Source organism: Drosophila yakuba, chromosome 2L, assembly GCF_016746365.2.
Source record: "Drosophila yakuba strain Tai18E2 chromosome 2L, Prin_Dyak_Tai18E2_2.1, whole genome shotgun sequence".
NCBI lineage: Eukaryota > Metazoa > Arthropoda > Insecta > Diptera > Drosophilidae > Drosophila > Drosophila yakuba.
This window is the reverse complement of record NC_052527.2, coordinates 13,071,013-13,094,944: the sequence shown is the minus strand read 5'-3', so window position 1 is coordinate 13,094,944 and position 23,932 is coordinate 13,071,013. Positions and strand designations below refer to the sequence as shown.

Here is a 23,932-nt window from a genome sequence, read left to right as displayed (position 1 = left end):
TCATAAAAATAATAATTACTTTCACGTCGGATTTGCTAGTTATATAGAGACTATAAACCATATTTGTAGAATACCCATTGTCTCTACTTTAACAAAAGCTTAAACGATTGTAGGCAAAAGTTTAAAAACATTTACATTACCAGAAACGCTTTATTAGCAAGTGCGAATGCCCCTATTTCATGACTACGAATGTAATCGGAAATCGATAGATTGCTAAAGTATCGTCCACATGTCATCTCTATAATCAATTTTCGAGCTGCGCTGCTGGATATTTGTGTGAATAAAAATAGTGTTGTGTATTGAGTAATTATTAATAAGCAGCCTTAAAAAATATTGCAAGCACTAGCAAAATATTCAATATAATGCAAACAAGGTAAACCAATTCGATTCACCAACGCTTTTCTAAAGATTTGTGTATTTTTCATCTGCATATAGATGTATGTGTGCGTGCAGAGACACGACACTAATGTTAATAAATAATGGACAATTACATTACGTGCACATGTTTTCGTGTTGGTGCACATATGTATTGTGACCTGTGTACATAGCTTGTCAAAGACAATGGTTATTACAACTGCGTTTTTATGTAACTCCATTGTTGGGATTTTAGAAAAGAAAGGTCTTTAAATTATACATACACAACTGGTAGTTCGTTAAGGAAGAAAAAGAATGTAGTGTCATCATTCATACAATTTTTGCAATTCTTTGGCAACATTCAAATTTAATTACCTTTTGTGAATTGCTAAAACGTAAAACGGGACATCCTTCGTTTTTATCATTTGCAAGAAAAAGTATCAAGTGAAATTAAAAAAGTGATTACATACATGCACATGTATGGGTACGTGTATATCGGTACATATCGATGTACATATGTTTATTTTGTTGATTTTCAAAACAGTTTTCTAGCACTTGCCGTTATCTTGTATAAAAACAATTCGTGTATGTACAATGTACATATATATGTACATACATATATTATAACATAATTGACGAACTTCGAGTCATCGGTGAAATTTTAGTGAGTTAAAATGGCACAACGCAATTTCCCTCCAACGATCTCTTTGTGCTCCATGTGTGCTATGCAGTTGGCAATTCGGGTTGCTCAAAAAGGAATGATTTGTTATCCAATTGGCTAATCGCATATTGCCAATAAATCTCTATAAGAATGATGAAATATGTACATACTCATATGTATATGTACATTCCCATAAGAAAAAATTGGCTGGTTAAAATTTTGTTGATTTATTGAAATAGTAATATAATTATGTTTTTGTTAATTTTTCATGGCTAATGTATCTATGTTTGCCAATTGAAAAATGCCTAGCAACGCCAAGTTGTCTTCTTATCTGGATAATGATTTCACAATTATTTTAATCTAGAAACTAAATCCAATATGGGCTTTATTAAAGCATTTATATACATATATGAACATTGTGAGTCATTAAAATATTAATTTTAATGTACATGTAATTCTTGTCTTTTTCAGTTTTGGTATAGAAGCATAAATCAAATTTCGATTTGCGGTAAGTTAAAAGAACATTTAAATATTAAACATATTGAGTTAAGTTAGGCAGAAGGGCAAGCCACTCTAAAAAATTCAAAAAAGGAAATGTCATCTCCAAGAAGAATGACGTTTTCTTATTGATTACAAAAGTAAGTAATTACGTGTTGTACTGAGTTATTGGCTAAGTAAAAAACAAACAACCAAAGGTAAAATAAAATTAAATGCATTTAGATTCAATTCGTACGTAGAGATTTAGTTCAGATCATCCAAATTCGTAAGAACTGTCGGGAATACATTATAGTATGTATTAGTTTTAAGTTTAGAAGCGTCGCATATCTGTATTCTAAGTCTATATATACAGTAACTTTCTTTTTAGTTGGACATAAGAAATCCATTTAAGGGTTACACGGCTTGTTTGTTGATTTGTATCCCAGCTGTCAATACATTACATGTATAATAGTCACAGCTTTAAAGTCAATATTCAAAATTTTGTTGTTCTCCTTACAGATGGGCGATGTCGACCCCGAGACGCTGCTGGAATGGTTGTCCATGGGACAAGGAGATGAGCGGGATATGCAACTGATCGCACTGGAGCAGCTGTGTATGCTGCTCCTGATGTCCGATAATGTAGATCGTTGCTTCGAAAGGTACTACTGACACTAATAGAATATTTTACATTTGATCACTAATCTACTTATCCCCAACATCAGTTGCCCTCCTCGAACATTTTTACCGGCGCTGTGTAAGATATTCCTGGACGAACTTGCACCTGAAAATGTACTCGAGGTCACTGCGCGAGCCATCACCTATTACCTGGATGTTTCGGCTGAGTGCACCAGGCGTATCGTTTCAATTGATGGCGCCATCAAAGCCATATGCAATCATTTAGTGGTTGCCGATCTATCATCGCGCACATCTCGCGATCTTGCCGAGCAATGTATCAAGGTGCTCGAGCTGATTTGCACCCGAGAGGCGGGCGCCGTCTTCGAGGGCGGCGGCCTCAACTGCGTCCTGTCCTTCATTCGGGACTGCGGCTCGCAGGTTCACAAGGACACCTTACACTCGGCCATGTCCGTGGTATCCAGGCTCTGCACCAAGGTGGAGCCCAACACCCCCTGCATTCAGAACTGCGTCGAGAGCCTGAGCACTCTGCTGCAGCACGAAGACTCAATGGTATCCGATGGAGCCCTTAAGTGCTTTGCCTCTGTAGCGGATCGATTCACACGAAAGTGGGTGGACCCAGCCCCATTGGCAGAGTACGGCCTGACAACCGAGTTGTTGAAGCGCCTGAAAAGTGTCGGAGGAAACAACCACTCTTCGCTATCAGCGGCTGGCACCCAACCGACCAGCTCTAGCCAGCCCGTTGCAACCACAAACTCGGATGCCATTAATGAAAACGTGGCGGGAACTGCAACCATATCCAACAGCACAAAGGTTAAGTCATCTGATGCCGCCGCATCGCCGCAGTCGATATCAACTACGATTTCCTTGTTGTCCACACTTTGTCGCGGATCTCCTTCGATTACCCATGACATATTGCGATCCCAGTTGGCCGATGCCCTCGAAAGAGCTCTGCAGGGCGATGAGCGTTGCGTGCTGGACTGCATGCGATTCGCGGATCTCTTGCTGTTATTATTGTTCGAGGGACGCCAAGCGTTAAACCGAGGAAGTAACAACCCGAATCAGGGACAATTGGCGCCTCGACCAAGACGTAATAATACAAACACCGATCGTACACATCGCCAGCTCATTGATTGCATACGATCGAAGGACTCGGAAGCCCTTCGCGAGGCCATCGAATCCGGCGGTATTGACGTCAATTGTATGGACGATGTGGGCCAAACACTTCTTAACTGGGCTTCGGCCTTCGGCACTTTGGAAATGGTAGAATATTTGTGTGAGAAAGGAGCCGATGTCAACAAGGGTCAACGAAGTTCGTCCCTACACTATGCCGCTTGTTTTGGTCGCCCGGCCATTGCGAAAATCCTGCTGAAATTCGGAGCCTATCCGGATTTGCGAGATGAAGATGGCAAAACACCATTGGATAAGGCGCGCGAAAGATTGGACGACGGCCATCGGGAGGTGGCCGCAATTTTGCAATCGCCCGGGGAGTGGATGTCTCCAGATCATTCGCTACTCAACAAAGATGGGAAAAAGTACACACTTATGGAGCCCCGGGGTGATCCGGAAATGGCGCCCATTTACCTAAAGGTGCTTCTGCCCATATTCTGTAGAACCTTCTTGGGCTCGATGCTGGGCAGCGTCCGGCGGGCCAGTTTGGCCCTGATTAAAAAGATTGTACAGTACGCGTACCCAACGGTGCTTCAAAGTCTCAGTGAAACCAGTTTTAGCGAAGATGCGGCGTCGACATCGGAGCAAAATGGTGGGAACCTACTCATTGAGGTGGTCGCCAGTGTCCTAGATAACGAGGTATAAACAACTTGCAATCATCATCACTCAAAACTAATTCCAATTTTAATGTTATTTCAGGATGACGATGAAGGTCATTTAATAGTTTTAAACATTATTGAGGAAATTATGTGTAAAACACAAGAGGAATTCCTCGACCATTTTGCAAGGCTAGGAGTGTTTGCAAAGGTACAAGCCCTGATGGACAATGATGCGGAGGAACTTTATGTGCAATTACCAGGGAGCTCAGAGGAACCAGCCCCAACGCAAAGATCTTCGACCAGTATGGCTGTCACTCCTAGGTCAACTTCAGGTATAAAATCCATACATTTGATTTGAAACCTTTTCTCATCGATCAGACAACCCCATTTAGATGATCCTATGGAGGACGCAAAGGAGATATTGCAAGGGAAACCCTATCACTGGCGTGAGTGGAGCATTTGCCGAGGCCGGGATTGTTTGTACGTCTGGTCGGACTCAGTGGCCCTTGAGCTTTCCAATGGCTCAAACGGATGGTTCCGCTTCATAATAGACGGCAAACTGGCAACGATGTACTCCAGTGGAAGCCCCGAGAACGGAAATGATAGTTCTGGTAAGCTAAGAATACCTCACATTGCTAAATAAATGAAAAAATTATTAACGTTATAAGAAACGGTGTAAGAGCATTTATTGATTTGTCTCTTCTTTTCAGAAAATCGTGGCGAGTTTCTTGAGAAACTAATGCGTGCTCGATCCTGCGTGATTGCAGGAGTTGTATCACAGCCAATTTTGCCCACTGCGAGTGCGCTTCGCTTAGTTGTTGGAAACTGGGTTCTGCAGTCACAGAAAACAAACCAACTTCAAATACACAACACCGAAGGCCACCAAGTTACCGTGCTGCAGGATGATTTGCCTGGTTTTATTTTTGAAAGCAATCGAGGAACGAAGCATACCTTCTCGGCAGAAACTGTCCTGGGTCCCGATTTCGCATCCGGTTGGTCAACGGCTAAAAAGAAGCGCAACAAGTCAAAGACGGAAGGTCAAAAGTTCCAGGTTCGAAACCTATCGCGGGAAATTTATAACAAGTACTTCAAGTCTGCGCAAACTATTCCTCGGGGCGCCGTAGCCATACTTACGGATATAGTGAAGCAAATTGAGCTATCCTTTGAGGAGCAGCACATGGCACCAAATGGAAACTGGGAGACCACACTTTCGGACGCCCTAATGAAGCTATCTCAACTAATACATGAAGACGGCGTTGTAAGCGCCTATGAAATGCATTCGTCGGGATTGGTACAAGCTTTGGTAGCCGTATTGTCGGTCAATCATTGGGAAACTAATTCACCTCGCTGCAAGCGAAACAAAATGCAAAAACAACGAGTTTCCGTATTCAAGAAATGTATACTGGAGGACAACGTTGAGTCTGCAACGAACAAACCAAGAACTAAAAGTACTGCAAGTATTTTAATTCAAAAGCTTGTGTCGGTTTTGGAAAGCACAGAGAAGCTGCCAGTGTACTTGTACGATACTCCGTGCACTGGATATAGTTTGCAAATTTTGCAGAAAAGACTTCGCTTCCGTTTGGAGCGTGCAGAATGCGAAAGCACATTGTTCGATCGATCGGGACGAACTCTTAAAATGGAACCATTGGCAACGATTGGACAACTTTCCAAATATCTACTGAAAATGGTGGCAAAACAATGGTACGACCTCGACCGGTCAACATACTTTTATTTAAAAAAAATTCGGGAGCATAGGACCGGAACCGTGTTTACGCACTCCTTTGATTTCGACGAGGAAGGCTTGTTATTCTACATTGGCTCCAATGCAAAGACGTGCGATTGGGTAAACCCAGCGCAATATGGTCTGGTGCAAGTGACAAGTTCGGAGGGAAAGACTTTACCCTATGGAAAACTAGAGGATATTCTATCTCGCGATAGCATCTCACTGAATTGTCACACCAAGGACAACAAAAAGGCTTGGTTCGCCATCGACTTGGGGGTCTATATAATTCCCACTGCTTATACGCTGCGCCATGCCCGCGGATATGGAAGATCGGCTTTGAGAAATTGGCTACTTCAAGGCTCAAAAGATGGCTTAACTTGGACCACCCTCAGCACACATGTGGATGACAAGAGTCTTGTGGAGCCTGGCAGCACAGCCACTTGGCCCATTACCTGTGCAACTGACGATTCCGTAAGGTACCGCCACATTAGAATCCAGCAAAATGGGCGCAATGCGTCTGGCCAAACTCATTATCTGAGTTTGAGTGGCTTCGAAATCTATGGGCGTGTCGTGGGAGTTGCCGATGATATCGGAAAGAGTGTCAAGGAAGCGGAGGCAAAAATAAGGCGCGAGAGGCGGCAAATAAGGGCACAGCTCAAGCACATGACCACCGGAGCACGAGTGATTCGTGGTGTCGACTGGCGTTGGGAGGAACAGGATGGATGTGCCGAGGGCACAATAACCGGCGAAATACACAACGGCTGGATCGATGTGAAGTGGGACCATGGCGTACGCAACTCCTATCGCATGGGAGCCGAAGGAAAGTACGATTTAAAGTTGGCTGATTGCGAGTTTCTATCCACCTTCGACGGAAATCAGTCGATAGGTACTGCGAGCGCAGCTCCAAAAGCCAGTGAGAAAGGCAATACACTCACCTCTCGCAAATCGAGCTCTACTCCATCCCTGCCCGAAGCCACTGAAAAGAATCAAAACACCGAGGGCGCGTCAAATCAAACCGTTTCGGCGGATAACTTGGCCTGGAAGCAGGCTGTGGAGACGATTGCTGAGAACGTATTTGCCTCGGCCAAAACACAGATTATATCAAACCAACTTGCTATGAACACCTCTTCCTCCAGGGAAGCTCGAGCCAAGCACAAGGAGTCTGGCACCAACCAAGTTCATAAGGACAACATAAGTGGACCGTCACCTTTGAGCCGAGAGTTGGAGCACATTTCGGACTTGTCTGCCATCAACAACTCTATGCCGGCAATTAACTCGAGCATTGTTTCCGACCTAGCCACCATTTCGGAGAACTTATCACTAACTGAATTGTCCAAAGAAAATATATGCAGCGTCCTTACGCCTTCTTACAAGCCCGCTGAGAGTGTTACTGCGAGTCAGAGCTCAAGCCATCCGGATGTACAGAGTTCATCTCCGCGTGAGAACGATATCAAAAACATATCCAACATCGAGGAAAACAATAAGATGAACGCCAATAACTCGGTGAATAAGATATCCAAGGACCTGCTCGCGAATCTCCGAACCTCAAACATTGCTGGCTGTCCACCAGTCACACAACTTTCCACCGAAGCCCTCGAAATGATCGACAAAATGCGCGATGGCGTGGACATGATTCGGAACAACTCCAATAACATTCTGTCCACGGACACTTTCCCAGTGCCCTGCACAAATGTGCCAGTTGGCGTTAAGAAGACCCCGAAGGCTCAGGCTTTAATAAATCCAGATAATGCCAACCAGAAGCAAATTATAGTTACAACTGAAGAGTTCCCCACAAAGAGTTCAAAGAAGCCCAGTGTAACCTTGAAACCAGGTCAGCAACCAAATGCTGTGTTGTCAATCGTGGACATCAAGGATCCGCAGATTGCAACCGAAAACGTTTCGGTTCCCAGCCAGATGAGTATCAGTGTTCCTAATCTGACAACAACTTCAGCTTCGGAGGTCCCCTCGACTTCCGAAGTGGCTACCCACACCGGTTTGCTGGAGACATTTGCCGCAATCGCGCGTCGTCGTACCTCCCAAGGTACCAATATACAGGATAATCAGATTATGAATGCCGAATCGAATGTGAACGAGCACGGCGATCAGAACGCATCAGGATCATTCCTCGGCCACTCGGTAACCAGTTTAGTTAAGTTGGCGTTGTCAAGCAACTTCCACTCGGGACTGCTCAGCACCGCACAGAGTTACCCAAGTTTATCGTCAAATAATAGCGAAAACATAGCTCCGTCGAACCCCACAAATACTTCTGCGGGACAGCAATCGGCATCCACTATTAATCATACCCTAACAATGAGTCTAACCTCCACATCGAGTGACAGTGAGCAAGTATCCCTGGAAGACTTTTTGGAGAGTTGCAGAGCGCCGGCGTTGTTGGGTGATTTGGACGATGAGGACGACATGGATGAGGACAATGATGAAGAGGAGAACGAGGATGAGTACGAAGAGGTTGGAAACACACTGCTGCAAGTGATGGTCTCCCGAAACTTGCTTACCTTTATGGATGACGAGGCAATGGAGAACAGGTTAGTGGGTGTGACCAAGCGCAAGTCCTGGGACGACGAGTTTGTTCTAAAGAGGCAGTTCTCCGCGTTGATACCTGCTTTCGATCCACGACCGGGCCGCACAAACGTCAACCAAACTTCCGATCTGGAAATATCCCCCCTTGGTGTCGAACTACCCAAACCCCAGCAAAGTGGGCCTGAGACTATCGAGCAGCCCTTGCTGGGCCTTAAACTGCGAGGTCCTGGAATCGGTGGCATACCCGAAGTGGAAATCGACCTGAGCAACACCGACTGGACCATATTCAGGGCGGTACAGGAATTACTTCAGTGCAGTCAGTTGAACAAGATGGACAAATTCCGAAAGATATGGGAGCCCACATACACTATTGTGTACAGGGAGGTATCACCCGAGGCACAGGAGACCACTTGCTTGGATCCAGAGGAGTTTCCGCAAACGCCCGATGTGTCCTCAAAGAGTGGTGCATCAACTTTGTCCCCCAACTCGCCCATGCACATCGGTTTCAACGTAGCCGATAATAACCTGTGCTCCGTGGACGATGTACTTGAGCTGCTCACTCAAATCAATGGTCTCAATCAGTCCGAAATCGATTCGGATGTCAAGGAGCACGGTGTATCTGTGTTGTCCGAAGATCTCTTCATCAGCAAGAAAATAACAAACAAACTGCAGCAGCAAATTCAGGATCCCCTGGTGCTCGCTAGCAACGCGCTGCCTAATTGGTGCGAGAACTTAAACCAATCCTGCCCGTTTCTGTTTCCATTTGAGACCAGGCAGTTGTACTTTAACTGCACGTCGTTCGGAGCTTCGCGCAGCATAGTATGCCTACAGTCCCAGCGAGATGTCACTGTGGAACGACAGAGGATACCCATCATGAGTCCGCGACGGGATGATCACGAATTCCGCATCGGGCGTCTTAAGCACGAACGCGTTAAAGTTCCGCGAAACGAGGATCTGCTCATGTGGGCAATGCAGGTCATGAAGACTCACTGCAATCGCAAGTCCGTGCTGGAGGTTGAGTTTTTGGATGAGGAAGGAACTGGTTTGGGACCAACGTTGGAGTTCTATGCCTTGGTGGCCGCAGAAATTCAGCGTTCCGACCTTTGTATGTGGCTGTCTGACGATGAATTGGGCGAGGACACTGAAAGCTCGCCGCTGAGTGCGGAAGGGAACTCAAAACCTGTTGGGTATTACGTAAATCGCAGGGAGCACGGAATTTTCCCAGCACCGCTACCGCAGAATACCGAAATTTGTGAGAAGGTTCTTAAATACTTCTGGTTCTTCGGCGTTTTTGTGGCAAAGGTTTTACAGGATATGCGCTTGGTGGACATACCATTATCAACATCATTTCTACAACTGCTTTGTCACAACAAAGTGTTATCACGTAATCTCCAAAAGGTCATTTCGGATAGACGAAATGGCGACCTTTCAGTCGTATCAGAAGAATCTGATATAGTAGAAACTTGCACTAAATTGCTGCGAACTGATTCCAACAAGTCAAATGCATTCGGCGGTATTCTGTCATTGGAAAACTTGAAAGAAATAGATCCAACTCGTTATCAATTCCTACAAGAAATGCAAAATCTTTTGATGCGGAAGCAGTCAATTGAGTTTGACGAGACGATAAGCGCAGAGAAGAAACAAGAGCTTATCAACGAGCTTAAGCTGCACACCCAAAATGGCTTGGAGGTATCTCTCGAGGACTTGGCCCTTACGTTCACGTATCTGCCCAGTTCCTCGATCTATGGATACACCCAGGCTGAACTGCTGCCGAATGGATCGTCAGTGAACGTCACCATCGATAATCTGGAAGCGTACTGCGAACTGCTGATGAACTTCATACTGCAGGACGGAATCGCTCAGCAAATGAAGGCCTTCAGTGATGGGTTTAACGAAGTGTTTCCTCTAAAGAAGTTGGCCGCTTTTACTCCCTCAGAGGCGCGAATGATGATTTGTGGCGAGCAGTTCCCCCATTGGAGCCGAGAAGACATTATTTCATACACTGAACCAAAACTTGGTTACAACAAAGACAGGTTAGCTTAGAAACAGCTAGAGGTGTTTCAAATCATTACAATTAACTTATTCTTTAATTTCAGTCCCGGATTCCAACGCTTTGTTAACGTTTTGTTAAGCATGTCGGGAGACGAAAGGAAGGCGTTCCTCCAATTCACAACTGGTTGCAGTAGCCTGCCCCCAGGAGGACTGGCCAACCTTCATCCCCGACTGACAGTTGTCCGTAAGGTAGATGCTGGCGTTGGAAGCTATCCATCCGTGAACACATGCGTTCACTACTTAAAGCTTCCCGACTACCCAACTGAAGAGATCATGAAAGAGCGCTTGTTAACAGCAACTAAGGAAAAGGGGTTTCATTTAAATTAAACGATTTATTGTACTCGATATTCAAGTTAATAAAATTTGAACCTTTTGTTATTTAAAGAGCCCTGTTGCAAACCATTAGAAGCTATCATGTAAATATGTTCGCTGTTTAAGCTCATTGTATGTATGTAAGTTTAGATTACTTATATCTAAAGTCTGGCCTATTGTTTTCACATTTAATGTAGCCAGTAAAATGGTAACTAACCAAAATGGTATTTTTTGTTTAATCCTGTTTATGAAGTATTCTGATATTTATGGAGCAAAAGGGCCATTTTCAATGAAAAGGTTATTTAGAAACGTTGGTTGTTACATTGGATCACTTGGGACTAAAACGTTTATATGCATAATTATATTTGTGGGTAAATAACATTTCTACTTCCAAAAGCTGTTTCTATTTTATATATAGTATCATTGTGATGATAAAAAATTAAAGTACAAATAGCCAGATTGCCTGGGCTGTTGATGCTGATTTATAACAACCTTTAACTCGAGGGAAGATGAGTAAATCAAGGTCGAAACACTCAACTCTTTTCTCTTGTTAATTATTAAAAAAAAGCGCTACTTATTTATACATTTTTGCGACAGTTATTTTGAAAACATAAATAATCAGCTTACTGCACTGTCGGCTGCGTTTGCAAACAAATTGCAGTCTAAGCTTGTGTAAGCACGAAAATAAATATTACTGCTTATATTAATTGTTCTCCTATCTCCCATTAAAACAATAAACAAACGAAACTAAAACCATTTGTTGAGCTACGAGGCAAAAAAATCTTTTTAAATCTGCTGTCTGCTAAGGCTTATTCGATTATTTTTTTTTTCCTATTATTTAAAATACTTATCATATATATTTATTCTAAAAATCTTTCTCGCTTTAAAGATTTTACGTGTTTAGTGAACCACCCTCTTACATTTTTTAAGACGAACAACAGTGAAACCGTAAAGACATTCGAAATAAGATACCAATTTTTGGACATCCTCGTGCGGGTTATTATCATCAAAAGATTAATGTTTTGAGTACTTCCTCAGTTACACTTCATATATAAAAAAGTGTTATTTCGAACACCTGTTTATGCTAAATTATCGCAGGCAAACGCAGGAACGCGGGTTCCGCTGTACTTAAGCAAATTGTACAAAAAGATAAGCCATATCTGTGCTGTGCATCTGCGGCAGGTTACTATCTTAAACGAGGAAACCGTGAAGACAGTCAAGGTTCTCCCGCCTACGTATCCATAGATACTATGATTTCGGTAGCTCTGATTATATTGTGCTTTTTCCCGTTTGTGCAAAATGAGTACTTTCGTCCTTCCTACCAAGTCCTTTTGCGCAGAAGGACTACTTCAGGAGATTTAATCGACGGCCACTGCTATGGAAACATCGTTCAGAGCCGTCTGGTTTTAACATCAGCATCTTGTTTATTGAGTGCTAGCGAGTTCGTAAATGGAAGAGAATTGTTAAAAGCTGATGGGTTGGCGGTATCCTTTAAAGGTGAAGACCTGAGCGAGTTGATATATCTTGTTGGTGGCATAGACATCTATCCAGGGTTTAACTTCTCATCGTTGGAGAATGATATAGCGATCCTAAAACTCAGTACGCAACTTCCTCTTTCTGAGCGAAACGATATTGAATGGGTTTTAGTCGCTGACTACGATTTTACCGATTCGCCATTGCAGGAGGGCGTGGAATCTTACGTAAGTAACTACATGTTTAAATTTTTACAGAAATCTTAAAAAAAAAATATTATTCCTACCACAGGTTTGGAAAAATTCGGATGGAGAAAATATATATCCGGGATATGGCGTTATTCATGAAAGTAATTTAGTTGGAATTATTTCCTATGGCCCGCCATCGAAAAACAAACGGGAATCTAATCTTGAAGTTCGAAACCCAAATAGGTTTACGCAATTAAACCCCTATTTAAGTTGGATATATACAATAATACAGAATGCAGAGATTGCGGACATTCAAAATAACAACTACAGTGCATCTCTTCCTTATCGTCAAAGAAAAACCGCCGAAATAGGTAGCGTAAACAAAAATTTATTAACTATATTTATTTTGTTGTCAAAAGTAGTTTATCGTTTGGGGATTAAAAAAAAACAAATAGTTTTGTAGAACCTTTCCAGTGCTTTCCCGAGAAAGATAAACTGCATTTTGATAAGAATATTTCTCTGGTAAAAGATAAAAGATCCACTTTTAGCCAGAATTTAGAGGCCTACAATTTATGCGGCTTTTTGGGATGAAAGTTAATCTTAATGTATTTATCAAATATCAAATAATTACCAGTTATTTTCTATAAGTCCCTAAAGAATTTTTGTATGCCCCCTTATTACATGTATTTAATCGGTAAATATATAAATGTGTTGCAGTTGAGGAATTTATTGAACCTGATGCAGTATACTTTTCTGACCCAACAAACCCCAGTATGTATTTGGTTTTGTATTCCAAAAATTCAATAATTTCATTCATTTAAATTTAAATTATTTTATTTCAGTAAGAGATGACTTTAAAACTGATGTAGAAGATTTGACTAATTCAGAAACTGGTAAACAAAAAATTAATACTAAATGTTTAAATACATTTTTACTTTTATAAAGTATTTGCTTTTCTGTTATTATAAACAAGTTTTACTTTTCAGATGCTGTAAACGTGGAGAGCGTGTCAGAAGATTTCATAAACACAGAGGACCTATGTATGTTTAATATTTTTTATGATAATTTAACAGTAATTTGATTGCTCAAATACTATACTCGTAATGCAATATAATTTTACTCATAATTTTACTTTTCTTGCAGTAAACAAAAACATCGAAAGTAAGATAGAATTCTTAAAAAACGGAGCAAACATTTATAACGCCAAAGGCGTTTGTGCATGGATGTTCTTATTTAATCTACTTCTAGCGAAAACTCGCACAATAAATTTCTTCTTTTCTTAACAAGTTTTTCCGTTTATTTTGTGAACTTTAATAATATCAGTTTCAGTAACACAAATGGATATTAAATCTGCATATAACGAATATCCATTAAGAATTAAATATTTAAAACAACAATTGTAAATAGCTTCTGTATTGAGTTTTTGTATAATAAAGGTTTCAATAACCAAATCATGTCATCAGCTGATGCATAAAAAAAATAATTTGTTTTCAGTTTCGCAAATCTTTCCGATCATTCCAGTTCCGTTACCAATTTCGCAGTGAGAATGACACATTAAATGAATGCGTGACACGTCGACGATAGAAAACAGAGCTCGTCTCTAAGAATATTTTAGTGCCATCTCTAAACTAAAAATATAAATAAAAAAAGATTTTAAAACTACGCTGTATTATTGCCCACGCTTCTGAACACAAGTAGTTTTAAAAACCGTTGGTTTAAAAATGGGCCAACTTTCTTTCGAGGATGATTGCGTGATCCGCGAGCTGGATAGGTACTATTAATGTTAATCGCCCGAGTCTTGTTTAATAATATTTACGTTTCAGTCGATACTACGGCTTTTTGGACTTGTCCAATTCGAAAAATGCGGAAATAAGAAATCTCGTTCAACAAACTATTACGAACTTGCAAAACTACATTGCAAATGGTCAGGTGCACGAATCGAAGAACTTCAGTGATAATAAAAATGCTATACAAAAGTTTGAACCCGAAACTCAAGCAGAGCATATGGAAAACACATCGTCGCAAAATAATGACGAGACCAAACCCTTTGATAAAGATGCTAATAAAAAGGTGTCTAACATTAATGAAAAACCCCAAGATGAACACTACGTTAACGCTCTTTGTAAACTTGGCCACCTGCATCTTCTACTTGGCGAATACACTGAAGGTAAATAAACATAAAGAAAGTACACTGCATCAGGTCCAAATACAAATCAGAGACGGTGCCTATACTATCTATAGGATACTTATCTCCTCATAATATCATATCGAAGTTCCGGGAAAATATTTTGTATATGTGGGAATAATTATTTCAAGATCGAGCTTAGGCAGGCGTTCATTACCTCTTATGTAATACGTAATGTCAAATTAATTGAAATTCCCTTTCTTTAAGTGTTTCTAAACTCAAGCACATTGTTATAGAATGTCCAATGCCTAAGCCATTATGACATGCTTTAACTTTTAAATGGAAAGTATTAAGATATCCTTTATTTCAATACGAAAGGCTTAAAAAAATCGAGTTTTAAAACCGTATGTATCCCATCTATTTTTTGCAGCTCTATCAGCGTATCAAAAGTACTTACGGTTCAGAGAAAACAATTACTGGACAAACCATGCATTCATTTACGGAATTGGCGTTGCTTATTTTAAACTTCGGTGCTTTAAATGGTAAGTTTACATATTATTATATTTAAGCCGCTGAATTTTTTTTTGTTTTTGAGAAACATATTCTACATAAATATGTGTGTTCTGCACTATATTAAAAATACTTAAGTTATTTTTTATTTAAAAAAAAAAGAAAAAAGTTACTTGTTTTTATGCCTTGTATATGAAATTCGATATGAAATTTCGAAACGTAGATGCATGTGCAGTGGAATCATATCCATTCATTAATTAAAATAGTCGAAAACTGTTATCGATGTATACGTTTCGATTTCACATCGTTCCCCTTTAATCACGTTATCGTGCCTGTCACATCCCTATTGTATTGATATTAAATTGTTTACTAAATAGATTCTACACGAAACAACACTGCCACTTATAGTATATATATATTTATAAACAATTCACAACGAATTAAAATTAAGACTGCAGACATTTTTTCAATTAAAAAAAGTGCGTTTACTGGTTAGTTTTGGATCTTTCCACAGTTGTCTGGGTTCTAAAAAAAACAAATGGGTTCTGTAAAAATAAATACTTACAATAATAATCGTTAATCCGATAAAATATTGCTAAAAGTTAATATGAATATAAAGATTTGTATTATATTCCTTTGTTTGTTTTTGCAAATTCGCTGTTATAAAAATACATAAATTCTCATTACATGCATGTATGTATGTCGCAGTGCGTGTGTGTGCGTGTGTCTGTGTACAAAATGCAATGAGTGCCCCCCTTTAAGGTCGTTAATTGAATTGCGGGGTCAAAATGTGTTCTTTGTTTAATTTCAATAATTTTGAATGCTAACATTAAGGCAGACCCCGTCTGGCGCAAGTAATCAATGATTCTCAGTTCAATTCTATGTTATAAACTGACATGAAACCGTCTGTCTCGTTTTTTTGAGTGCACGCAGACATGTCTGCCGACTCGACGGCTGCAAGTTCTTTTGTGATTTATAAACAAAACTTGCGTTTAGTGAGCACATTTTAGCAACAGATTAACATTTAGGATTGATTTTATGCACTAATCATCGCAGTTCTAGTTAAATTAAGTACGTTACATGAATTTGTTTGTTCAAATGGTTAGGTGTATTTATGTATGTACATATGCGTGCATGTGTGTACGTGACTGCATGCACATAAGTATGTATGCACTTATGTAAACACCGCTCACTGTAAAGAATTATTATAATTTTAATTTAAAATTATAAGTTAAATAAAATATGCTTGAATTTACTTTTTCCAGGGCCATCAAATCGTTTCAGGAGCTTTTATACCTAAGTCCCAATTTTACATGTGCAAATGAGGTGCATTTGCGGCTTGGTCTTATGCTAAAACATTGCGGGGAGTTTCATATTGCCCAAAAACATTTGCAATTGGCGCTGCTTTATACATACCCCTCGACCTTTTCAGAACTTCAGGGTAAGTATTTCTATGTAATTCACATCACATAACTATACATTTTTGCACAATAGTTTCATACATAATTTGAACTGTGATTTGTTTTTCAGTTCTTTACTTATTGTTTCATATCTCAAAATGTTCGTATTCTTGTAAAAACCTTATATATAAAGAATATTTATACATTGAATCACCAAGTAATACAATTAACCCAAACATCTGTGATTCATTTTTAATATATTAAAGTACATCAACTCCGTGAATCTACATTTATGCAACTACTTAATTTCGTTACCAATACTTTGCAGTCAAATTTCAAATCGCACATTTGTATGAAGTTCAAAACAAACACAAGGCGGCAAAGGATGGCTACGAATTCCTCCTTAATGAGAAAAACATCTCCTTGGAGCTCAAAGCAGATGTTTATCGACAATTAGGTGAGCAAGGAAGGGATATTTAAAACGGCCAAGCACTTAAACAGCTTCTTTTCTTTTCATTGGATCGTAAAGGATGGATGTACCATTGCGTAGAATGCCTAGGCGAAAAAAAGGAACGTGAAGCAAACGCATTAAATTTTCTACAAAAATCAATTGAAGCTGACCCAAAGAGTGGACAATCATTATATTTACTAGGAAGGTGTTACGCCGGCATTAATAAGGTCCATGATGCTTTCCTAGCATACCGAAACTCGGTGGAAAAAAGTGAGGGCAATGCTGATACTTGGTGCTCAATCGGGTAAAATAACGATGAATGTTTTTGCTTTACCCGTTTATTTCTTAATTCTTATGCATTTATATAGCGTCTTATATCAGCAACAAAATCAACCCACGGATGCCCTTCAAGCTTACATATGTGCTGTGCAATTGGATAAAGACCATAAAGCCGCGTGGACCAATCTGGGTATACTTTATGAGAGCTGTGGTCAATTACGAGATGCCTATGCTTGCTATTTAAATGCAACCAAACAAATATCATTCCAGGTAGTGTATATACATACGCTTGTGTAGTTATTTTACATATGTAACATACGTTTTTACTTGAAGAAGTCTTCATTAATTCGAAAAAAACAAGCAATACGTATGAAAAAGGACACAATAGGATTGTCCAAAGGCCTGTCTCAGAGAATCACTTTCTTGGAGGGCCAGCTCAGTCAAGCACCATTGCCGAGTATTACATCGAAGCGCCGCCAGCTGTGTTCAATTGAAGAAGCTTGGAACCTGCCAATATCATTAGAAATGAACTCTCGCCAACAACAAACTGCGCAGATGCTACCAAGACAGGTCACAAAGCAAAGTCCAGTACAGGTGAATTCAAACATAAGTCGATCTAAGAACAATTATTCAAATCATGTTTGTTTAGGGACCGCCACCACCTTATCCGCATAGCCAACTCAGCCAAAGTCCCATACCTTCGAAACGTATTAAGGAAGATGGCACAGGCCAACAGGAAGTAACACATAACAACGGTCAGACATCTGCGCCAAATCTAATAAGTACGTGACCAAGTTAAAATTGATATATATTAAAGTTTTAATTCACTTTCTAACCTTTCAAACAGACATTTCGGAATCTTTAAACCCGCGCAACTTCAACGCCATGCCGGAGAGCAATAAAAATTCGGAGCAAAGTGTTGTAGACACCTTCGACGACATCTCGAATGATATTTATAAACAAAATGAGACTATTAAGCTCGAACGTTTAAGCCACGATGCACTTAGTAACAATGAGGACTCGAGGCACGATTATATTGGTACTGACAACGCCGACCTGTCGACCACGTTCAAAATACAAATGGACTCAAAGCAGTTGATGGCAGCTGTAAAACTGCTGCCAATCGACGAGCCGCCCGTGCACTGCACCATTTTGCAAGTGAATGCGCCCCCGCCATCTCCGCCCGATTGCCCACCGCAAAAACTCACGCGAGATCAACTCCTGCCACCCACACCCTCGGTTCATTTAGAAAATAAGAAGAACGCGTTCAGCCCCCAGTTGCAGGAGTTTTGCCTGAAACATCCGATTGCCGTTGTACGCGGCTTGGCGGGCGCTTTGAAGCTAGATCTCGGTCTCTTTTCGACCAAAACGTTGGTGGAAGCCAACCCGGACCATAGTGTTGAGGTCCGGACACAAGTTCACCAGTCTCCCGATGAAAATTGGGACACTTCGCAGGGCAAGCGAGTCTGGGCCTGCATTTCGCATCGGTCTCACACAACGATAGCCAAATATGCCCAATATCAGGCATCCAGTTTTCAAGACAGCTTGAAGGTAATGTTCGTTGGGTGGTTCCTCTTTAACATGAATACAGTTTACTTTATCGTGTAGCTTATTTTACCGCAGGATGAAAGCGATAAAGGTTTTCCGGGCTCACAAGCAATGTCGGACTCAGACTCAAAGGACTCGGTATCCAACTCGAACATTGTTCTCAAGCGTAAAAAACATAAAATCAACAGCAAAATGTTGAGGTACTAGACGCACTACGACCATTTACTTCTGTATAGCGAACTAGATCAACTTTAACTCAATGCTTCGGCTTATTTCAGGTTCGGCACCAACGTGGACCTCTCCGATGAAAAGAAATGGAAGCCGCAACTTACAGAGCTACAAAAACTGCCAGCTTTTGCGCGAGTTATATCTGCTGCCAATATGCTTTCTCACGTTGGCCACGTCATTTTGGGCATGAACACCGTTCAGCTGTACATGAAGGTACCTGGAAGTAGGACGCCTGGCCACCAAGAGAATAACAACTTCTGCTCAATCAACATCAATATCGGGCCCGGAGATTGTGAATGGTTTGCCGTCCCGGATGCCTACTGGGGCGGAGTTCACAATCTGTGCGAGAAGAACAACATCAGCTATCTGCACGGTTCGTGGTGGCCCGTCCTGGAAGATTTATACAAGGAGAATATACCAGTTTATAGATTTATACAAAAACCCGGAGACTTGGTTTGGGTGAATGCCGGGTAAGCAAATAATATACGATGAATATGTGTTTACAATGGGACCTAACCAATTTTGTTTGTCTGACTTTAAGATGCGTGCATTGGGTTCAGTCGATCGGATGGTGCAACAACATTGCGTGGAACGTTGGTCCTTTAACTGCCCGCCAATATTCTCTTGCCATCGAGCGGTATGAGTGGAATAAAGTGCAGGCTTTCAAGAGCATTGTTCCGATGGTGCATTTAAGCTGGAATCTTGCAAGGAATATCAAAGTGTCGGATACCAAACTTTTCGAGCTGATAAAGTGAGTAAACAATTAAGGCACCTTTTGCAGATACTTAAGGCATAGCATTGCTCGTTTTCAGAATGTGTTTGCTCCAAACGCTAAAAAACGTGTTGCACATACAAGAGTATGTCAAGTCGAAAGGTGTGGAAATACGTTTCAATGGACGCGGCAAGAACGAAGCATCCCACTATTGCGGACAATGCGAGGTATTAACGGTGTATTATTAGTATATTTTTTTATTATTATTATTAAATCATATGTGCGCTTGCAGGTTGAAGTTTTCAATGTGTTGTTCATCAAGGAGCAAGAGAAACGACACGTGGTCCACTGCCTATCGTGCGCCCTGAAGCTTTCTCCATCGCTCCAGGGTATCGTTTGCCTGGAGGAGTATCGTCTGTCTGAACTGCAGCGTGTGTACGATTCGTTTACTTTACACAGAACCCAAGGACTAGCATACACTCAGTAGTTGTAATACGAGGAATCATTTTAAGTAATGCAGATTTAATATATGTATATTTTACACCGTACAATATACTCTCTATTGTTTTGATAAAACATTACGGTACGAATATAGAGATGGGGTTCTTCGCATAAAGCCACCAGAGCTGTTTTTTCGGCTATTATGTTTGAATGTTTTGGATCCCACTTTTGTAGCGAAACTGACCTTATGATGATACTTTTATATTAAACGCTTATGACTTTAACTATTTAGACACATCTCTTATAGGTTAATATATACATTAAATTTATCCAAAGTTTAGAATGCGTTTTAGTTACATACATATAAATAAATTTAATTTATAATCTTTCGAAATGACACTGACATTAAACTCTTTTTTTATCAAATTGGTTTTTATTGTTTGCCGTTCGATCCCCAAATAAGTTCCAGTGTAGAGGGTAACGATAACTATTGTAATCACGATAAATCAGTTGCTTTTATTGGTGTAGCCCTGTTTTTAGCCAGCCATGCTTCGGCAAGCACTGTGTCCAAATATGAAACCACAAAGTGAACTGCACTGGCTGGCCGTTGTGCTCACATTGTTTGCAGTTCTTGGATCGACTCAAGATGATGCTGATTACTGCGCCGAGCTTTCCACGCAGTCGCTGGCCAAAATCCTTGGACAGGCATTCAATCCGCGCTACATGAGCATTGATCCTCCGGGCGAGCCCGAGGAGAAGAGCTATCATCTGGGTTACAAGCGGTCGTCGTACGAGCTGCCATTCTATGCGGATAGCGACACGATTTCGGTTAGCCACTTCCCCGCCTGGGAGACCAACCACTTTGCGTTGGTGGAGAAGAAGGAGCCCCCGAGGAGCAAGAGCCTGCGCACGAGAAGCGCGTTCATGGATCGAGTGGGACATCCAAGAATCGATGGCTTCAAGCAGCGGCCTTGGGAATGCTCGTCGAAAATCAACTGGATTGACTTAGGCTTAAATTACTTTCCACGCTATATCCGTTCCATCGAGTGTATTGCCAGAAAATGTTGGTATGATCACTTTAATTGCAAGCCAAAATCATTTACAATAAAAGTTCTGCGCCGTAAAACTGGCTCATGCATTCGAATAAATGATAAATTGATTTTGATCACCGCTGAGAAGTTTGAGAATGATTATACGCAGCTCTGGATTTGGGAAGAAATAGCGGTTAACTTTTGCTGTGAATGTGTTATGCTATACTAGTAGCGCCATTTAATCAAGATTTAATTAATATACACGTTTAAAATGTCAACAAAAAACTTTAATAGCATTGGGAACAACAGATACCTTAATGGGTCTTGCATCGTACTCCTCGCCATCGATGGAGTAAAACTTCTCGGCCATTTCACTATCCGGATGCAGTTGAATGGTCCTGCTTTTAACCACCAAGCTTGGCAAAATGTTGCTGCACGTCACTTCAGGTATTTGCTTGATGAACTCCCAGCCCGGCTGCAAGGAACTTATAAACTGACTCTCCAGCTCCGCAAAGTTATCCTTGTTCTGAACACAATTGATGTTGATTTGACTGGCTTCAGCGCTTCCCTCGAACTTCTTGCTGCAATTGTCGTTCTTGATGAGTGGCCTCTTGGTTTCCGTCGGGCTCTTCTGGTACTTTATGAAGCCTCTTGTGAAGAGACCAGCGGGCTGTGAGACTTCCTGGCGCTGAACAGAAGCAGCACAGTCAACGCAACCAGGACACGGCGGTGTGTACACATAGTCGGTCTTCAGGCTCCAGTTATCAGCAAAGGATTTGGAGGCAGCGGAAGCGTAGTGACGCAGTGGTCCAAAGTACCAGTATTTATCTTTTGCCGCATTGATGTCCTCTAACAGACCCCAGGACAGGCCATTAAGGCCGAATATGGGCTTCAGCTGGTTGTCGCTGCCATCGTCTTCGTTGATCACATCGAAACGGATCACGCTTTGGTACTGGCTCTCATCTTTGAGCATAGGTTCCAGGGCTTTGGAAAGGCTTTTTACATAGTTGACGTCCTTGACGCCAAAGATATTGATGCGCTTGGATGCGGATTGCACGGAACGTCCCAGCGGAAGTATGGTGATCGGGCAGAGATTACCGCGCCTCCGCATCAGCCCTGTGACCACCTCCGATGAGGTACCGTCGCCGCCGGCAACCACAATGGCATCGGGTAGCGTTGCCAGCTCTTCCACGTAGGTTTTGGCATGACCAATGTGATTCGTTCGAAGGACCTCCACGGAGTATCCAGCTAAATGCAAAACCGGCTCGCAGTAGTTCTTGAACTAAAAATCTAAGGCTGGGTAAAGAACTTGGTCAGCTATGTGCCAGCTACTTACGAACTTTTCCGATCGCTTCTTATTGGCCACGGGATTCATAACCACCAGTACCTTCTTGGGGCGATCCGATACCCAATTGGTCTGGATATTGGACGCAAATTCGCGCATATGTTGTTCAATCCTGGAGAGCAAATAAGAGGTTAAAGTTTCGTCGAGTTTTCACTGTTTTCTGAATGCATACTCGATGTGCGTTTTTAGCGCTTGCAGCGCGTACACAGAAACTGCCGCTCCGAATGTGCATTTCTTCCAATTATTCCGAATAACTCTTAAATAATTCATATTTCTTATTTAGACCAATGATTTTGATTCCACATGTATTGGTTTGGTTTCACACAAACAGCTGAATTTCAGTTAGTGAAGGGTATTCCAGCAAGTTTACATAAGCTTTAACATTACGAAACGTATGGCATTGTAACGGGAATCTTGGACATGGCACACTATGTTACTTAACAGTGTTATAAAAAAATGTATATTTTTGAATCATTTCTAAGACACTTGATCTAGGTCTATTGATACTAATAATAATAATATTGATAATAATAAAAACATTATACGTTTTATTCAACAAGTTATAATTGTTCAACATTGTCATAGATATCCTCTAGGCCTGGGATGTTTCTCAGTTTTTCAATAAACACGTCATATGCCTTTTGGTCTGCGGGTGATAATTGCACTACATTCTGAAAGATAATTTCTATTTAATTACACTGAAATTTAATCTTTGATGCCGCTTTACCATTGGTGAAAATATGTGTTCACTGCTTTCCACGGTGTATCCAGCCTTTTCCAAGCTTCTACTTAAGCTAGTTAAAACCACTGGACTGCACAGAAACTGCAAAAGTGTAGAAAAAAAACACATTTCTTTGTATATTAAGTAGATATAAGTAAAATAACATACATTGACAGTGCCATCGGTGTTGTCAACTATTTCGATCTCTTCGGCGCCCAACTCGATAGCATCATTAGTGGCTTTATCCTCCAAACTGGGTCCGTTCAGAAGTTTCGCAGTATCATAGCGAGTTTCTATTAATCCAAAGTCCTCGAACAGGCTGCCAACATCCGCGAACTCGCCTCTAGAAACATTATAAATAGATTATTTCTAACAAAATATTGCAAATTGCGACATTACCCGGCTTTCTTGATCATCGGTGTCGCATCCATTTTAACGCCAGAAAAGTTGTCAGTATAGAAAATGCATATGAGGTATACGTTTCTTTTGTACTTAATGTCGAGCCGGTACTTTTTGAGTTGCACTTTGCTGGTCTTGAATTTGTTCAAGGTGTTTTGTATGGTACCACTGGGCATGTTTTGCTTGAGGGCTCTTTCTATTTCCGTTCGCAAAAGGGAATTTATTGCCGGATCCGCAGAGTTTCCCTCCTGAATTGCCATTCGAATTTGCCTCGAAATTTTCGCAAACAGAGCCGCTCGGGCACCATCCTTCAGTGCTTTAGTGTGCTTGATGTTGGCCCACTTTGAATGGCCCGCCATTCCGCGAACCGGTTGCTGGGCTTGGAAAATGCATTTTCCAAAATGCGTGGAAAATGTGCACACATTTCGTAACATTTCAAGTTCTAGTGTTGTGATCTAAAAAGTGTACTAGTGTGACCAAGGCATAGGTTCCAGAAAATACTCTTGCAACTACGAAACAGGTGATCTAAAATTTCAATTATATTTAAATAAATTAATTGGGT

At 41.1% G+C, this 23,932-nt stretch overlaps 6 protein-coding genes across 12 annotated transcripts; 4 read left to right on the top strand and 2 right to left on the bottom strand.

The window, feature by feature from the left end:
* The first annotated feature begins 241 nt into the window (after positions 1 to 241).
* Positions 242 to 10,591, top strand: LOC6528001 (E3 ubiquitin-protein ligase Ufd4). The gene is made up of 8 exons (XM_015198997.3): positions 242 to 373; positions 1,487 to 1,523; positions 2,012 to 2,151; positions 2,215 to 3,934; positions 3,995 to 4,226; positions 4,287 to 4,505; positions 4,605 to 10,188; positions 10,252 to 10,591. Exons 3-8 carry the CDS (start codon positions 2,012 to 2,014, stop codon positions 10,532 to 10,534), a joined length of 8,178 nt encoding a protein of 2,725 aa, XP_015054483.1. The 5' UTR covers positions 242 to 373; positions 1,487 to 1,523; the 3' UTR covers positions 10,535 to 10,591.
* A 1,121-nt stretch (positions 10,592 to 11,712) lies between these two features.
* Positions 11,713 to 13,466, top strand: LOC6528000. Of its 2 annotated transcripts, XM_002089031.4 has the most exons (6): positions 11,713 to 12,219; positions 12,284 to 12,551; positions 12,898 to 12,951; positions 13,023 to 13,073; positions 13,167 to 13,220; positions 13,324 to 13,466. In XM_002089031.4, exons 1-6 carry the CDS (start codon positions 11,770 to 11,772, stop codon positions 13,461 to 13,463), a joined length of 1,017 nt encoding a protein of 338 aa, XP_002089067.2. In that variant the 5' UTR covers positions 11,713 to 11,769; the 3' UTR covers positions 13,464 to 13,466. The 2 variants fall into 2 exon arrangements, with proteins under 2 accessions (XP_002089067.2, XP_015054484.1); XM_015198998.3 differs by lacking the exon at positions 12,898 to 12,951 and having other exon boundaries at positions 11,714 to 12,219.
* Positions 13,467 to 13,796: 330 nt separating this feature from the next.
* LOC6527999 (lysine-specific demethylase 6A) lies at positions 13,797 to 20,009 on the top strand. Of its 6 annotated transcripts, none has more exons than XM_015199000.2 (15): positions 13,797 to 13,951; positions 14,004 to 14,347; positions 14,736 to 14,847; positions 16,081 to 16,256; positions 16,544 to 16,672; positions 16,745 to 16,970; positions 17,035 to 17,215; positions 17,282 to 17,539; positions 17,595 to 17,727; positions 17,793 to 18,496; positions 18,569 to 18,693; positions 18,772 to 19,191; positions 19,263 to 19,472; positions 19,534 to 19,660; positions 19,726 to 20,009. In XM_015199000.2, exons 1-15 carry the CDS (start codon positions 13,902 to 13,904, stop codon positions 19,918 to 19,920), a joined length of 3,390 nt encoding a protein of 1,129 aa, XP_015054486.1. In that variant the 5' UTR covers positions 13,797 to 13,901; the 3' UTR covers positions 19,921 to 20,009. The 6 variants fall into 6 exon arrangements, with proteins under 6 accessions (XP_015054486.1, XP_039227354.1, XP_015054487.1 ...); XM_039371420.1 differs by having other exon boundaries at positions 18,554 to 18,693; XM_015199001.3 differs by having other exon boundaries at positions 13,798 to 13,951; positions 17,279 to 17,539.
* Positions 20,010 to 20,271: 262 nt separating this feature from the next.
* LOC6527998 (protein trunk) lies at positions 20,272 to 21,183 on the top strand. Its single transcript, XM_002089029.3, has 2 exons — positions 20,272 to 20,351; positions 20,415 to 21,183. The coding sequence occupies exon 2, from the start codon at positions 20,421 to 20,423 to the stop codon at positions 21,132 to 21,134; it is 714 nt and encodes a 237-aa protein (XP_002089065.1). The 5' UTR covers positions 20,272 to 20,351; positions 20,415 to 20,420; the 3' UTR covers positions 21,135 to 21,183.
* On the bottom strand, positions 21,105 to 22,609 carry LOC6527997 (acylglycerol kinase, mitochondrial). The gene is made up of 3 exons (XM_002089028.4): positions 22,423 to 22,609; positions 22,242 to 22,362; positions 21,105 to 22,187 (listed from the first exon to the last, which is right to left on the bottom strand). Exons 1-3 carry the CDS (start codon positions 22,518 to 22,520, stop codon positions 21,180 to 21,182), a joined length of 1,227 nt encoding a protein of 408 aa, XP_002089064.1. The 5' UTR covers positions 22,521 to 22,609; the 3' UTR covers positions 21,105 to 21,179.
* Positions 22,610 to 22,775: 166 nt separating this feature from the next.
* On the bottom strand, positions 22,776 to 23,840 carry LOC6527996 (probable transcriptional regulatory protein MYPU_6240). Its single transcript, XM_002089027.3, has 4 exons — positions 23,371 to 23,840; positions 23,140 to 23,314; positions 22,978 to 23,073; positions 22,776 to 22,921 (listed from the first exon to the last, which is right to left on the bottom strand). The coding sequence occupies exons 1-4, from the start codon at positions 23,802 to 23,804 to the stop codon at positions 22,811 to 22,813; spliced, it is 816 nt and encodes a 271-aa protein (XP_002089063.2). The 5' UTR covers positions 23,805 to 23,840; the 3' UTR covers positions 22,776 to 22,810.
* Between the last annotated feature and the right edge of the window lie 92 nt (positions 23,841 to 23,932).